The 18,304-nt window shown below is 35.1% G+C and overlaps 1 protein-coding gene across 1 annotated transcript; it reads left to right on the top strand.

The window, feature by feature from the left end:
* The first annotated feature begins 331 nt into the window (after nucleotides 1-331).
* On the top strand, nucleotides 332-2,151 carry LOC111593796 (fibrinogen-like protein 1). The gene is made up of 3 exons (XM_023306821.2): nucleotides 332-481; nucleotides 548-1,896; nucleotides 1,955-2,151. Exons 1-3 carry the CDS (start codon nucleotides 395-397, stop codon nucleotides 2,103-2,105), a joined length of 1,587 nt encoding a protein of 528 aa, XP_023162589.2. The 5' UTR covers nucleotides 332-394; the 3' UTR covers nucleotides 2,106-2,151.
* The last annotated feature ends 16,153 nt before the right edge of the window (nucleotides 2,152-18,304 follow it).

Raw genomic sequence — 18,304 nt, 5'->3', positions numbered from 1 at the left:
GTTCAATCCCAGGAGAGATCTGTCTATACGTGTATATATTCTCTCGCTTCATATAAATTAAATATAAATAAGTAGATCATGCAAAACAAATTCCTATATACAAAATTCACCCACGGTGCGAACATTTGAATCAAGAGATAAGCACGAGGTTCGTGGCATCTCTCAGTCTCTCTCAGTGTTCGTGAGAATTTTCTCTATGCATATATAGCAATAGACAACGAATCTTCATCTGATAATAGCATCACAGAGAGCTTAGAGAGATCTCGAATTGGCAGAGGCTCCCTATTTAAAGATAGTGCGCCTGAAAGCAAGTCTCAATTCGTGTCGGGAGCGTAAAACAAATCTACACAGCTTACGGAATAAAACATAGATAATTGTACTTTGCACAAGCAAAATGATAATAAATCAAAAAGTTTTTGTAATTTTAACCGTATTTTTATCGGTGTCGTTGCCAACGAATTCCTCGAAGGAGAATGAATCCGTGTGTTGATTATGCTAAAGTGCGAGTCTATTACATTTATTAAAAATATTACAAAATTTCTTTTAGTTTCGCATGTACCCCGACCTACGCGCCAAGTGCGAGACCTACGCACTCTACATATTCAAACCAATGCTGGAACACATTGCAAAGGTCAACAATGAAACAGAAATAAAAAACATGAAAATTGCAGAAATGGAAAATAAAATTTTCAGCTATGAACTTGAGCTAGAAAAGAAGGAAAAGCAATTAGCTAAAATAAAAGACGAATTTACTGAAAATGAACATGAATTAAAAGCACAAAATAAAAACTTGAAAGATAGTCTACGTATAAAAGAGACTGAGATGGCTATTTTAAGAATAAATTTAACTGAATTCGAAAATAATTTAGTTGAAAAAAGTAATGAATATACTAAATGTCAACTGTTCAACGCGGATAACAGAAAACAAATTTCTGAATTTGAGAAAAAACATGATGAGAACTCGAAAGCTCTCAGCTTAAGCAAAAGACAAATAGATGAACTGACTGAGAAATCTAAGATATGTAGGATTGATTTGGGAAATTTAGGTAAACAAAATTCAATATTAGAAGACAGACTTATCCATCTGCAGACAAATTTAACATCTTGCGAAAATAATATTGAGAAAAAAGCAAACGAGAATTCAGTTGTTATCAGCGAAAGCAAACAGCGAATAGCTGAGCTGAGCAACGTACTCGAGAAATGTAAAGCTGAGTCGAATCATTTGAATGATACCCTAGAAAACTCAAACAATCAAATATCCGTTAATGATAAAATGATCAAGAGTTTAGAGTCAAACATTACTTTATGCGAAAGGAATCTGGTTGGTAAAGAAGTTGAGCTAAGCAATCTTCAAAGTAAATTAGTCGAATGCAGGCAACAACTTGAGCATCTTCCGAACAATTGTCTGAATTATAAGAACTATTCGGGAATAGCATCAATAGAAGTTAAAGGACTGAGTCCGTTTACCGTGTCGTGTGATTCGAAGCTGGCGGGATCAGGGTGGACCGTAATACAACGCCGCATTGATGGAAAGGTCGATTTCTATCGGAATTGGAAAGATTATAAAGTTGGTTTCGGAGAGGTTACTAAGGAGTTTTGGATCGGACTTCAGAAGCTGCACAAAATGACAAGCGAGAAGCGATATGAGCTCTACATACACCTTGTTGATCAGAGAAACGTGCAGCGTTACGCTAGATACGATAACTTTACAGTAGGAGGCGAAGATACAAAATTTAGATTGATTTCTCTTGGCAAATATACCGGGAATGCTGGAGATTCTATGAAATATCACGAGGGAAGAAAATTTACAACATATGACAATGACAATGATAGTTACACGTATAATTGTGCCAAGGTTCTTAAGGGTGCATGGTGGTATCATAACTGTGCATTTAGGTAAATAATTATAAAGTGAAGCAAAATTTAAATAATTGTGTTTTTTCCATTTTAAAAGTAACCTTAACGGCAAACGATTCGACTGTGATTTGGAAGGTTCAAACAAGTTAGAGACAACTGGATGCATTTACTGGCAAACTTGGCATAGTCGAAGTCATTCCCTTAAGTCTCTGCAGCTGATGATACGCCCCATTGGAACTGAACCATAGGAACTTGAGGGGTCAATTGTAAAACCAAATACCATTCTTAAATACTTAGCTTAATTAAATACAGTGAGAATGTGATATTTGATATGCTAATCGCATTAGGTTCAATTATAATGTTTTTATTAAATTATAAGCAAAAATAATAAATCAGAATATAATTTATCAATTTATATTTTATAATTTAGCAATTTATCATTTTATATAAAAGGCACGAATTGGCTCGTAGAATAAACTTGATTTTCAACTATTCAATTTGAAATTATTTACAGCCTCTTATCAAATGCAAGTGTTAACAAAAAGTTTATATTCTGGGAATAGAAACATTGCGTTAAATTAAAAGTCTTTAGATTTACAAAATATACAAAATAACAAGTGATTAGTCTTGCTAAGTGTCTGACATTACCTGCCATTCATGGCGGCGATCTATTGAAAGTGAGAAAGTCGGTCAACTTCAGTTGGAAAGCCAACACAAAATATCGAAGGAAAGTAAAAACATAAATTCGCTTTGCATATGGTAGTCGCGAATATATATTTCAAATATCAAATTGAAATATATTCAAAAGACTCTCGCTTTGTGGTTTACATCGACTCGTTCTATTGCGGTCTGCCCCGCCTCTTTTTGTATTTTACTTGCACTTTCAAAAAATCGTTAACTTAAATTGACATTTTAATAAGTTCAGGATATAACCAAATATAATATAAATTGCAATGAGCAGTTAGAAGGCATCATTCCCAGCAAAGGTTTGCGCAACTTTCACGTAAACTTTCACTGGCAGCAGCTCAGACAATATTACTTAAAGAACTCTCCTTAGATAGCTGTCACAATATCAAAGATTAAACGCTTCAATAAACCATTTACAAGTTGAAGACGGTCGCTCGCTTGGCTCCGTAGCTAATAAGAACCCTTTTACTTAGTTACCCGCTACTTAGTTTCAGTGGCCAGGAAATCATTAAGCAGTTCCGCCCACAATCTACAGCGAAACGAGCCTTTTAGCTATGGCAAGTGCCATTAAAAGGAAGCGAGAGGGCAAAGGGAGATCTATTTAAAATGCAATGCAATGAATATATTTCAAGCATTTCAGACATTAAATAAATGACAGGCTGACTGACTTGCTCCACTTTCAACCACGCGGACAGAGAGCCGGAGATAACGCAATGATATTGACCCACAGACTGAACTGCAAAACTGAAAGCTGACTGCTGGATGCTGAATGCTGAAATCTGAAATCTGAGAGACTGCAACGACTGGAAAAGCTGGGTGCAATTGCAAATGCAAAAAGTTGAAACTTATTATAATTTTAATGCAAAACATTATGCGAAAGTATAAAATTATATATCTTTGCTAGCCAGTTGCCAGTTGCCAGTTGCCAGCTCCAGCTGAACTCGCTGGCCATAATTTTAAATGGGCAGCAGCAGCAGCAGCAACTGCAGCAGCCACAAAGAATCAACTGTCATAATGACAGTTCTCTGTTTACGCCATCATTGCGACGGGGCCAGCAGTCAGCAGCCAGCAGCCACTTGGACTTGGACTTGTTGCCGTATCCAACTGGTATATACACCACACCCGCCGCTCCCCACGTACCCTAGTCGTTTGCCCCATTTGTGCCACTCCCACTTTTTGCTGTTGCTGAGCTCCGTTTGCTGACTTCTAATGGAAATTATAATGTGCATTGCAGTTGCGCTCTCTGCCATCACAGCTGAACAGTTGATGCCGTTTGCCGCTGCTGCCTGTCAGACAACGCGCCAAAAATTTGCTGTTGTTTATCAGTTTCCTCTGTTTGGTAATAGCAAAACGAGTCTATTCGTTTCACTAAACCGTTCAGCTGCTGCGAATTTGTAATACCTATTTGAGTTATAACTTGGGAAATGGTTTGGTTTCAACGTGAGTTATATCTTTCAATTGGATATGGATGATATTTATCAAGTATTAGAACTTATTGTTGCTGTTGAGCTCAACTCCCAATTCTAGTCTGACTGAGTTTTGATTTAGTGATTTGTAGATTTGTATTAAATTATAATTTTTTAGCAGTTATTTTTTATTATCTTTAATTTTTTTATCACTTCATTATAAATATATTTGATTCTATAAAGTTATTCTTTAATATAGCACATATTCTGCAGCGTAAGGCATTTGACAGTCGTTCGTCATGGCGCAGTTGTCTAGCTTGGTTATTTTTTGTTGTCCAGCTATGAACACAGACTGTTGCATACCAAGGCAACCAGTTAGTCAGTCAGTCAGTCAGTTGAGTTTGGCTGAGTTGATTAGGGGCCTGTCGAGCGAGCAACTGCCCGCTTGCCTGACTGCCTCGACGACTGCTCTTTTTGACTGGCGCTCTTCAAGTTGACTCCTTTTGTTGGCCGACGCGATAACGCGGCGAAATGTCAATAAAACTATGGCCACACGGCGGCTTCGCCTTGACTCTCGAGCATCGAGTGCCGAGCCGGTGGCCTCAAATTTCAAAATACTCTCAAAAAACTCAAACCAAAAACCCATAACCAGGCCCAAACCTGATGTCGAAGCTTGAAGCCTGTGCAGAGCCGAGCATTTGAGTGACGTTGTGCTACTTCGCTGACTGTCTGACTGACAACAGCAGCAGCAGCAACAACAACAACCTTGTTTAGCCTTGCCTCAGTCTGCGCCATGCCATTGTTGGTTAGTTTTTAATATTTATTTTGATGTGCGATAGATTCGTTTAGACAGGTGAAAGGCTAAATTGTCAATTTGCAAGAGCAGACAAAAGCAACAAAATAAATAAATAACGAAACTCGAGCTGAAAATTGAGTCAGGGCACAACTGGAAAAATCACGACTAATAGATATGCTATAAAAATATATATAAATATAAAGCACGTATATTAATTACTATAAAATTGCTAATAAAACATCAAGAAGCATATATATAAAAATATTGGATGCGCAAAGCATAATCTATCTGATCTTCTCTTTTCACTACAAACTTCTCCAAGCCCTTAGAAGTCACTTTTCCCATTTCATTGCATTGTAATCTAATCTAACGGACTTCCCTGACTCGTTATATTATTTTTAATTCCAGTCCATTTCCTTTCTAATGCTTTCTAGAGCCTGCTGCTTATACAGTGGCACATCTATCAATTTTCGTTTATTGAGTGCTTGACTAACTGGCTGATTAGAGAGAGGGAAGTGTAACTAATACAATTGCAATTTTGTAGTTGTTGCTGCATCTGTCAATGACTGACCAAGTTTCATATGGCCCTTATACCCCCTGACCATTGGCAAAGCTATGAAAACTCTGCGCAGCAAATTAATTGTTTTGTTTGATGAAAATGGACGTAAACTATAAAATTTATAAGATAAAATTAAATTTTATATTTAAAAGATATATAAATAGATGATAATAGAATTATTATATTAGAAGATACTTAAATCTATATATATATATATATATATATATATATATATATATATATATATATATATAATTAATATTTTACTCCTGTCTCATTAAATTACAACATTTATAAAATAAGCACAACTACAACAAAGGAATCTCAATAAAGCGTCGATGACTTTTCAAATTTATTTTGTGTACAGTTTTATGCACGCTGTTTATATAGTAGCACATTTAATAGATATGTGCAGCATATACATACGATTAACGACCTTATAAACAAGTGCCGAGCACCCCAACCCCTTTCCCATTCGGTTCGACCCACAAAATTGCGAGTGAGTGCATTTTGTTGCCCTTTTGTGCACTAGACACGTTTGTTAGTTTTGCGATGCATCGTTTAATTTTAACGCTCAATTTAAAATGTTTTATGCAGCAACGCGAGCGAGCACAAACACACAGACACACACACATCCTTGAGCACCCACACAGTCAGTTAGCTGCAGGAGTGAATATATATGCATATACATATAGACATATACGAGTGCAGCCAGGCAAAGGATGGTCGCTGAAGTTTCGTTTGAAACAGAGCCAGCAGCAGGCCAGGCATCGGGACCAGAACCAGAATCAGAACCAGAACTGGCAGCAGGACCTACAGCAGCAGCTTCAGCACCCACGCGGTCTGGTTGTCGTGCTTGTTCTGCATGCAATTATCTCAGCATTGGCTTTTTCTGCAGCCGTTGTCCTGCATCTTTTGCCTGGCAATAAATTAAGCTATCAAGTGTCCTTAATGTACAGCAGTGGCTCGACTTAATTTATAAGCAACTCAAAGAGCCAAGTCCCCATCAACCCCACCATCATAATAATGCACAGAGTATCACACAGTCAGTCGGCAATTATAAACTTTTTATTTATATAAGCACTTCGGCCCAAGTGCCAGACAGAGAAATAACTGCAGCAGGTGTTGCATATGAAAATTATACGCTTCATAAATTTCGCTAGCCACAAATTGAAAATGGCCCAGACTCCGTCTGCGTCTCTGACGTTTCTGACTGCGCGACGGTCTCCAGGTTTCGGTAATTTAAGAAGTTTGTCAACCTTTTGTCGAACTGTGTCATGTGATACTTTTTGTATATTCAACATCTTTATCCCTCGACTGGAGCTGGGCTACCTGCGCACAAATTAGTTTGACAATCTATTGAGCGAGATATCAAAGGCATATATATATCAGCAATCTTTTCAGATTTTGTGGGAATAAACTGAGCTGATGTCAAATTGTTTTGAAGTGTTTGGACAGATTCTTACCTTTTTTTTACTCAATTTTTTTTCTATATTATTTTGCAAATAATTTGATATGAGCCCATTATTTTCAAGCAGGGAAGAGGCGTGCACAGATTTTTATTGCAGGGCGTCTACTTCCGCGGCAACAGCTGCTCGAACAATCTATCTGCGGAGAAGGTGGGCAGAAACGTTGTGGAAACTTAAAGTATAATATTTATTCCAGAGGATTTTCTATCAATTTCTTAAACAATTAATTGCTCAAAATATAAATACAAATATATGCATATATGTATGTGCATATATATGTATTAAATTAAATTTCAAAGCGTCACCAATGTGGAGATTAAGGTATTTAAAGATTATTTATTGCAGCTCGTTAAGCAGCTACTTATCAATTGGAAATGTAGATTAATCTGCCAACAAATTAAGTTTAATTATAGAATATATATTTACATTTGTATATGTATATGGTTATATATATATATATATATATATTTATATATTGCAAATGTAAAACTCTTGATGTCGTGAAACTGAGCCACAAATGCATTGCAATCGATGACTAGTTACACTCTGCAGCGAATCTGAAATAATTCTTAAACAGCTTAAAGTTCAATTGAAAACTTCTAGCAATATTTAAAATTATTTGGCATAGTTAACAAACGAACCTTTGCCCGATAATAAGTGCCTAAGTTGATTATGTTTAAGATCAAAATTAGATTTACTCTTTACAAAATAATTGATGACTGAGGTTTCTGTACCAATAACATGAAAGAACAGTGATTGAATAACAAACAATATCATCGAGATAAAAATTAATGTAGCTCAGCTAAGTAATATAATTAAACTATAGTTAGATAACAAAACAAAATATAAACAAAATTAATATTAAAAAATTAAAAAACAAATATTATCTTGATTTTATGTTTTATGTTTTATGTTTATTCTACAACAACAATATAATTCGACTAACGCGAATTCTGCGTTTTTTATCTGAAGTAAAACGAGCTGAAAGAGAAAGAGTAACTTAGATCACATTGAATAGGGCCCCTGAAATGATATAATTGCAAATAAATATATAATTTTTAGTTAACTTGGCTTCTGAGGCTTGTGCTTTAAATGCAAATAAATACTGGGACGGAAATCAATTTAAAGTAACTAGATTTACTATCAAAACTTTCTTAACTTTTTTTTTAATTACAATAATTAGTCAATACAGCTGAAAAGTTGAGTGACTTAATCGTTTCAAATAGTACTCAAAATATATATGTATATATATACTTTTCTAACTTTTCAGCTGTATTGACTAATTATTGTAATTAAAAAAATATATATATTGTGTTATTTACCAAATTTTGATTTGACTAATTTGTGCCTAGTCGCACTACTATTTTCATTTTTGATAATAATAAAAATATAATTCAAGTCAACAGCCGCATTTATTTCAATACACAATCTACGTCAATTGAAACGTTTAATTTTAAAAATTCGTGTAGTTAAATAAATCCAAACATCATCTTCTGCAGTAATCAGTTAAGGCATACTTTAAAAGCTAACCTCGTTTAGTCACAGTGTTAATTTATACGCAGCTACTCCAATTTCAAAGAGTTAACAGCTCGAATTGGAGCCAAATTAATACGCAAATCAGTGACAGAATATAAAAAAAGGGTCCGCTAGTTGCCTTTATGTGATTGGGGCGTGAAATGAAGACATATTCGAATATTATTTGGTTTCGTCTTGAGAATGTCTGTATCAGTTTTCAGGGTTGTGCGTGTTCTAAATTGGTGCTAAATGCGCTGGCGTTTCAATTTTCAACAATTGAGATAAATCGGAAGTTGCCAGCAAACCTTTGATGCCATATACAAATACCTATATATATATAAATACATATATGTTTGTATATAATCAGCGTTATTATAATGCAGATGAGGGTGTCTCCGCTATAGCTATGAAAGCACGCTGCATGCACCTTGCGGCGCCTCGCATTATCACTCAAGTCGTAAATTTCTTTGTTCCCCATGCTAGCCAGGGACCATATATATATTTATATATATACATATATACGTATACCTATAGACTCAAAGATTCTTAAGTGCCGTAATTTCAGTTCGATTTTAACATATTTTGATCGCGCTGCTGACAAACTTTAAGTGCTTTTATTTCTACGCTTTATGTCGGCAGCAAAAATGTGTAGTTCTTTGCTTCTTCTTCCTCTTGTTCGCGTTTGTTTTTTTTTTTTTGGCTTTTATAAAAGCAAAATATGCCGCTTTAATAATTTTTTTCTTTTATTGGCATTTAGCTCGTTGCCTTTTGAAGCTTTTTTAGTGCTCAGCTAGCGCTCAATTTAGTCTGCGGCGACCTTTTTCTGTCGCCGTTCTGCTGCCTGACTCCTGCCTCACTGTGTGGCATTCTTAAATTATAAAAAACAATCTATATATGTATATATATATACATATATATATATTAAGAAATATCACAGACATAGGAACAAACGAACTTGCCGCAAAACCAGACACGAGCATATTTATGGAATTCAATTTCGTACTGTGCGAATTCCTTGACTTGTTTAAAATTCCTCAAAAAACCAGGCCAAACGTTAGCAAATTATAAATTTTTACTTTTATATAAAACGAAAATATGTTATAATCAAATAAAATTTATTATTTATAAACTAAACACAACTCTTAGAAAACTTTAATAAATTTATTGCATGAAACGAAGAATTTTCTCGTGTTTAATTTAATATCAGTTATGTTTTTATCAAATTCTTGGGACGAAAAGTTACGTATATAACCGCAGTCTCTTATACATCCCCATTGGATTAGCCATCGATTATTTGTATGCCAATTTTTATTAAAATTCCCTATACTATAATGAAAAACGATAGTTCGAACCATTTCCATTTCGCATAAAGTTAAATATTCAGGCGTGCCCGCAAGTCAAGCTCCGATTTTAATTTCATTTAAATCTCAGTGCGGTCCATAAAAAATGCACAATACCAATACATATTTGCGCACTTATACACGGATATGTATATATATAAATATATATCTGGCTATACCTTGACTGCAGCGGTATGGCGCATGGCTTGGTCGCAGTTCAAACTGGGTTAATGACAAGCTTAACGGCGCTGGCGGAAAATTAAAAACTGGCAACAGTAAAATGTGCAAAAAAAACTGTCAGGTTAAAAGCCCAGGTGAAGGTTTCAATGGGAACCACCACAGCCACCGCCGCCGCCGACGCCACATAGAAAAGAATGAAATATTGAACACAGAGCTAAAAAGCTAGTGAAAAGCGAAAATATTGTTTACCATTGTGAGTGCTGCTCTTTTACTTTGTAGTCTTATTTCCAAAAGCGGTAAAATACCAACAAAATGTAATATGACAAACACTTTGTGAGCCCCATACAAACAGATCCAAAGTAAAGCAACAAAACACATGGGAAGCCAAAGCATAGTCAAATTTTTTAATCAAAATTTTGGCATAAACCCCTAAAACTGTAAACTCGAGTGGCATACGTGTGTGTAGATATGCATATATAAATGTGCATATATAAACATCAAACAGCATTGAATTTGGTTCTAAGAATGAAAAATTCATTTTGCAAAAATGGAAAATATTTTATTCTCTACAGAGAACAAAGACAACAATCGACAGGGTGAAGTTGAACTGTATGGTCCGACTACAAGTTACCTTAAGTCATAGGGCAATCTACGGCATTTAAATAGAAAATTACAGCTTACAACATAATTCAAAATAAGATATTTGTCAGTCAATACTTAATTGATTTTTCTGATGGAATTTAAGATAAAGGATTTGTTTTAGTTTTCTTTTGTTTTCAAATGACATCTATCTTTTTTCTTTTAAGAATCTTGACTGATGATTTTTAATAGTTTCTCGAAATAAAGAATATTATTAAAAACTATTTTAAAATAATAAAATAAAACTAGAGCGATCTTTATTTGAAACTCTTAATTATTTATATATTAAATCCGTTTTTAAAAACAAGTTTTTCTCTATAATAATAGTGAATTTCAAATATTTGAAAAAATTTAACAGTTTACAAATGGATAAAGTATTCAAATACAACATGGTTTATATAAATAGAATGTAAACCAATTTCATTTTGGATACTAATATCTCAAAATGACAATGCTTAAGTTCAGCTGCCAAATATTGTGGATGAAAAGAACTATTATACAAATGGAGATACTCTCAACTTAGTCTCGTTTCTTTCAAGCACATTTACACAGAAGTTATATAAGTTTTATGGGTTCAGAAAACTTTGGTAAATATATTAAATTTGGTCAACAAATCTTTTTTATATTTTTTTAATTCTTATAAAAAGTAAAAGGATTACTCAAGGAAAATTTTCAAGTTCATGTTAAGTTAAGGATTCACATCCGATTAGTTACAAACACAATTTTGAACATTTATTGGAGAAAACATGTGCATAAGCATATTACTTCCACATCTTGTTTAATGACAAACTTATTAAGACATAAATATTTCTTGAGAGTGTGAATACGTATTAATGTTATGTTGCTTGTGCATAAGCGCATATCAGCGCAACAGCAGCGGACAGACAAAGCTGACGGCAGCTCGATGACGGATCTGAACATCTTCTCAATATGTCACGCGCCTGCGCCTGCGTCGGCTCTGCCGGTGTGCATCAAAGTGATTAATTAAAACATTTTTGCATATTACAAGCATTTCGACTTTGAACTTGATGCGAAAAATAAAAACCAACCTCCCGGACCAGACCGGAGACCAGACCTCAACAGATGAGACCAGTTTCAGTTGCAGTCGCAATGCCAGCAACGACAACAACAACAACGTTATAAACAACAACAGCAACACCTCACGCAACATGTTGCTGACAGAGCACAGTGGTTCAGAGCTTTTGTTTATGCAATTCAAACTTATGTTTTTATTTATTAATTATGCTTAAAGAATGGGTCAAATTTCTTTAATTGAAAGGTTTTAGAGAGCAGCAGTGCAACTTTCGAAAATCTTTTCTAATGATTTTAAATTGAAGTACAGCACATCAAATGTTTCAAATAGTCACTTCTAAGTTACTAGTTACTAACTTTTGTTGGTCTGTTAAATTATTATATAAAACATTTCAGTTTTCAGTTAAATTTTATAAATAAAATCTGAAAAAAAAAATCTTAAAGCTTAATGCAAATTTCAACTGATACCAAAAGATTCTCTCGTGAGTCACTAGTGATCGACAGCTGAGCTGCCTATCAAGACTGAATCATGCTTCAACATGAGTGACTTAATCTACATTGATCCATATATATATATATATTTCAATAGTATTAAAGTTTTTATACAAGGTTTGACTTTTTAAAACCAGTGTGCATAGCTTGGACTCAAAGACTGTTGTCACTCAGGGCGACTCTTGGCTGCGGTCTGCACATGTTGCATTGACGCCGTCTCTGCTTAAAAGTAAAATTGTGTCGATTTCAATAATGCAAGGGGCCCATTACAACACACATACACACTCACATACACACGCACGCACACATTTAAGATGTGCGTGCTAGCGTTGGCATTTTGAGCGAGCATTCCATCAAAGCGCTTCGACCATAAACGCCAGGGACAAAAGGGAGGCGGAGTAGCTGAGCACAGGATCAAGGCAACAAAAAAAAAAAAACAAAAAAAAAATATATATATAAAAAAGCTGTCAGGGGGAAGAGACATTGGCAGCCGACAGTCTGAAGCTGCCGACATTGTCAAACATTTCATTAATTAAACATGCGAATGTAGCACATTTTAATTTCGCACAAGAACCTTTCGGACTTACACACATGCATGAGCCATACGATGGGCACCTCCATAAAGTGTGCCTCTGACTACCCTTGGCACAAAAGCTGTTGCCCTAGGGGCGTTGAGTCTGCGTGTCAAAAGACATACATAATTTGCAACATAGGACGTTCGCTCGCTTGGCCAGCCGGGCACCATGGCCAGGCCAGCTCAATTTTGATCGAAGCACTCATAAAACTTATGTTGTTTTGAAGGAAATCAGCATATGGGCCGAAGTGCGACATGAACTTGAATGTTGAGAAACACCTCGCACCCAGGACTAAACAACCAAATAAACATTTCAGAAAGTTTTACTAAGCTGAAATTCAAGCGACTCGGGCCTAGGGCTACACAAAATGAGTTAAAAGTGAAGAACGCAATAAAAATATATTGAGGAGGTCAGTAAAGGCAGCAGAACTTAACGAGATTCAAAAATATAAGTACGGTATAATAATAAATAAATTAAAATTTAACAACATATGAGCAAAATATGTTTTATTTAGAAAGTGAAACGATTGCATTAATGTGAGCCTAGATTACGTTTGATTTATATTTACTTAAAAGTTTTACTTAAATATTGTTTTTTCACATTCGTTTTGGAATAATCCAAAATGATATATAAAAAAAATCAATATTTAATGATTAATTTCTAATTAATTTATTTATTATATTTTCATATTCTACTTGTGAGGACAACAGTTAAAATATATATGTATATATATATAAATTTTATTTTTTGCTCAACCCTGGTTGTCTGTGCTCCATTTTAGCTGCCTTTAAATAAATTAAACACAAATTATACAAGTAGTGCAGCATAATGAGCGCTGCAAGCGCTTTTGCAGTTACTTTTACCTCAATAGCCAAGCAGCGGCCGCAACGGTGGCCGAAGAAGAACAAGAAGCAGCAGCAGCAGCAAGAGGTAACCGGGCGGCTATGCATATGTGGCCAGTGGGGCAACGGTGATGTGGCACGGCTGACTGACTGCCATACACACATGTGAGCATTTGTCTGTGTGTGTGTGTGGCAGGGTGAAATTAATGTGTTGTAAAAATTAATTAATTTTGCAAATTATATATTTTATGCATTATCAACTTCTTTTTGCTCCCATACGGAGCATAAGCCAGCGGCCAAAGGATGCTTTAAATTAACAATGGACAACGCTTAAAATAACAGCAACAGCTGCGCTACGTTCCCTTTACACACTATGATATATAGATATATGTTTGTGATTTGCCTTATATACATATACGATTTCATATGTATGTGTTTCTGTTTTCACGTGTGAAGTGGAATGTTTGTTTAATGCTTTTTAAATGGCTTACGTAGAATTATGTTAAAGCTGAATGAATAGAAATGCTGCAAAGCAGAAATTAGTGAAACTCGATTAAGACAAGCCAACTAAAAAGTAATAAGTATAAAAAATATCACGCAATTATTTAGGGCTTATATTTATATAACAATTTAAATATCATTTTTCATTTATCGTTTTTTTATCCCAAAGTTTAGTCAATTAAAAATGAACGAAAATAAAAATAATTATCAAAGCTATATAAAATATATTTTTAAATTGATTATTTAACTTATTCAAAGTCACGTATCTTTTGGTATTATTGATGCTTAAAGTACTCTGTTTATATGGAGCAGGCTATACCAAAGCTCTTCACGCTACAGTGTATGCCTTAGTCGGGCACGCTCAACCACTCGAGAAATCTCCTCTTATCAGCCAATAAAAACGCAAAAACAAATGCCGAATTAAAATATTCTATTGTAGTCTAACAGACCTTTTGTGCATTTGCACAATATTCACAATAATCCCAAACAAATTGTATAAAATATATTTACAAATACAAATATATATATATTTATATAAATATATTTATCAACGAAATGTGCAATCCATGCCGGCCCTCATCATATGAATGAAGTATAAACTCATTAAGCTTAACGTAAGCTTGTTATAAAAATATATATTTTTTATTTATGCTCGTTTCATTGTCGTTGTTGTTGTTTGAATTTGTTTGTGCATATGGCATAATAAATATAATTAAAATTGTTTATAGCCAATGCAATTTATAATAAACTGGCCGACTCTCTGTCTGGCTGATCCCATTGGCTATGCGCAGCGGCTTATTATCGTTTGGGTAAATTGCTAATAATATTGCTTGGACACGATTTGGGTTTAGTTTTTTACGTAGGTTTCTGGCCAAGAATGTCACACATACATACACAAATATACATGCTCAGATATATGTCAGTTACTCACGGCCTTAAATCCCAAAATTCATACGAAATGAATTTGTATCTTTTCGTTTGGCAGCCTGTCGGACAATCGGGCAGCCCAATCACATCACGAACAGCAGAAGCTCTTTGAGCAACACTTTTCGCAGGCGTCTGTTCTAAATAAATTATAATTTCTTGACTGCCAGATACGCTGAATAACTGCTGCCGCTGCTTCTTCTTCTTTTTCTCTTTTTGGTTTGGCACAAATCAACTGCTTAAAAATTCAGATCTGCCTCGGCTTTACTTTTGTTTAGCCTTTGTGTGTCTCACAGACTCGCGAAATGAGTCCATTTCAATTTCGGCACATCAAAGTTCAGCAAAATGCCGAAATATCTTTTCTCAGCTGTACGAATCTCTTTTTGCGGTGGCGGAGTGATTAAAGGTGTGGCCATATATCAAATGTGCAGCTCAGTCACTAAAGTCGGACAGCAAGCACTGCCGATAATTTAAGAAATATAAAACTCTTTTCTCTCGCACCGTTTCACTGGCAGCTGCTTAAGCTTAAGCCAAGACTGCAGCCGAAGATATCTATATATATACATAATTATATATAAATTTCTATGTATGTGTATATAGGATTTTGGCTATGTTATTTCAAAGCTAAGATTGCAGTGAAGACAATCGAAATTAGATGTATTTCAAAGAGTTCTCCTGCGATTACTTGAGTGTAAAGTTGTTCAACTTTGGGCGAGCTTTTGGCCTTCATTAACAATGTGCGCTATTCAAATTGTAGAACTTTCAAAATCAAAAGTTTTACAAAAAAATTATTAACTTTCAAAGTCTAAAGTTTTACAAAAAAATTATTAATAAAATATTTTTTTGGTTAACGATGAAGAAAATAGCACAAAAAATTTAAAATATATATAATTCATATGACCACATTCCATTCTACTTTTATACTTTTAAATACCGAATAGTAAATTTACTTCGTCCACTGACAATCATAGCGAATCTGTCCGAATGTCCAATGTACCATCTCTCTCTCAACTCTCTGTCTCTCTTTCACTCTCTCTCCGTCTCTCTCTTATGGAGTCAGAATTAGAGCATAAAAGACGTGAACAGAGGGAAACTCAGGCGTAGGCTCACTTGGATAACATTTTCCCAAAAACTCTATACAAGCTCTCTGCCTCAAACCAACACTTCTGCAACTGTCTGAGGCAAACACGACAAAATTTAACATAATTAGGAAACTAAGAGACAGAAAAACTCTGATATTAGCTTTACAGTAGCAGATCATAATATATTAACAATACGACATATATTATCTTCGGATGAATACACAGTAGTTATTATCATGAATATCTAAACACTAAAAAATATTGATTTTATGAGGTATTGCCATGAAGATTGCTTTAAAACACTATTAGCAGTCAGAGTTATGAAAGCATTCGAAGGAAGTCAATAGTCAGTTAGATTACTTTCAGTAAGTGTCTTCGTGAGACTAATACTTATAAATAACTAATACTTTTAAATCAAACAACATTTCTTCTGGTTATGGTCGAACACAGCTAACTGAATCGAATCTACTTTTGCACTCAGCTGTTGTCGACTTACTGCATCTGCAGCTGTTGAACATGCACTAAACACCAAGTGCTATTTTGAGAATATTCTATCTGCTATTTAATTATTCTCTTAATATTTTGCTTCTTTTTACTTTTTAGTTAATTTTCACAGCTCTCTGAGATCCGGCACATGTTATCTTAGTGCTGCTATTTATTTAATCAACTCGGCGTCTCTATTGAAAAGTTGAAGTTTTTGGCAAGAGTTTTCCCCATTTGCCAGCTGTGCGACAGTTGTGCCTGTCAAATGTCAGCGAGTTGACACTGAAAACTGCAGTTGCAATTGCAATTGCTGCTGCTGCTGCTGCGATTTTCTTTTTTCCTCAAGTCAGGAAAATTTATTAACCAACATTTTGGTGTCAATGTCGCGTCAATGTCAAAAAGCTCGTGCGCGCTGCTTGGCTGCATTTTAGAACTGAAGATAGACTAGAGCTTAGCAAGTGTGTGTGCGTGTGTCTGTGTCTTAGTTGAGTGAGTTTTTGTTGCAGTTGCAGCTAGAGCTGCCATAATTATAATGAAGTGTTGCAGCGCGTTGATTTTGTTGCCGCTGTTGCTCGGGTCGCTTGCCGCGCGTTTCATATATATTTTTTTGCCATGTTTTTGTAGCACCCCTAAGCGTTACACACACTCTCATGCACACATGTTGATGCATGCACACACGTATGTGCTATGTGCCACGCTCGAATCGTCATAAAATGTTGAACGCTAATTGGCGTCTATGTGCGCGTCGGGAGTCGATGCCGAACGCCCGTTACCTACTCCCCTTGCGCCCTCTGCCAAGGCTTGGCAACATTCTGTGCGTGAGCCGCTTCTATAAGGAGGCGCCGCTCAGTATGTGGCGCCTCGGCTGCATGCCACTTCTTTTGTTGCTGCAAAATGTTTTAGCTGTTGCTGCTGCTGCTGCTGCTGCTGCTGCTGCTGCTGCTTGCTAACAAGTTGATTGTGGTCTCCTACACATGTGCTTCGCTTTTCTGTTTTGTCACAACCTTTTCTATGGGCCACCTTTAGAAATTTAATTTCTATTTATATGACACACACACACGCACACACACAAGAGTGAGTGCTGTGCAAAGCATAGTGTTCTCTATGGCTATGAGTGCAATTTTGAAATATGAATATAAACAGAAGACGTCTTGCTTCTCTCTCTCCCCTCCTCTTTCTCTCTCTAACTCTAATGTCTTTATATGCTTATTTCTCTTATGCATTCTTGTGAGAAATTTAAGATTAAATTAAGAATTATATAGAGATATTACATGGATCATGACTTTAACATTAATATGTACAAAGTTATTTAGTAAAGATTTTATATAAAGCTTCTTAAAGGTCAGTTTATTAATGGTTATAATAATCAGATTATAATTGAACTTTTATATATATTGAATTCTAATTTGGCACCATTTGAGCCACGATTAAATGGCCTTTAAGCTGCAACTGCTTTCCAATTAACAATTCCTCTTAGCTGTCAGCCATTAAAAGCTATTACGATTTAGATAAACACACACACACACACACAAACACCTATTATTATATATTTATGCAATTCGCACACACACTCAGTTAGATATAGCCATATTATATGTAATAATATTATTCAAGGCACATTTTGCTTTACAATTTTAGCTAAATTGCGGCTCAACTAATTTGGCTAAAACATCAACAGCCAAGCTGAAACAATGGTACACTTTAAGCGCCCAGGGCCCAAACTAGGTAAGTGAAAACTATAATAACAATATTATAATATGCAGTCAGCAATATATATATCTATATACATATATACTATATCGTATCGCAACTATTGATCAACACTGCTTGCAAAATGTGTTGCAATAATCCTTTTGAAAATCCAATTTGTGAAGAAAATAACAATTAGTTAGTTTTGTGTGCTAATATGAAAACCATATGTGGTA

Source organism: Drosophila hydei, unplaced genomic scaffold (assembly GCF_003285905.1).
Source record: "Drosophila hydei strain 15085-1641.00,03,60 unplaced genomic scaffold, DhydRS2 tig00000060-arrow-pilon, whole genome shotgun sequence".
NCBI lineage: Eukaryota > Metazoa > Arthropoda > Insecta > Diptera > Drosophilidae > Drosophila > Drosophila hydei.
The sequence above is the reverse complement of the archived record's forward strand: the minus strand, read 5'-3'. Positions and strand labels throughout refer to the sequence as shown.

Bases quoted from the DNA above. Each gene is read 5' to 3' on its own strand.
- LOC111593796 (XM_023306821.2), top strand. From the start codon at position 395: ATGATAATAAATCAAAAAGTTTTTGTAATTTTAACCGTATTTTTATCG. The intron at 482-547 runs GTGTGTTGATTA...AATTTCTTTTAG, and splicing joins CCTCGAAGGAGAATGAATCC to TTTCGCATGTACCCCGACCT. The intron at 1,897-1,954 runs GTAAATAATTAT...CCATTTTAAAAG, and splicing joins TATCATAACTGTGCATTTAG to TAACCTTAACGGCAAACGAT.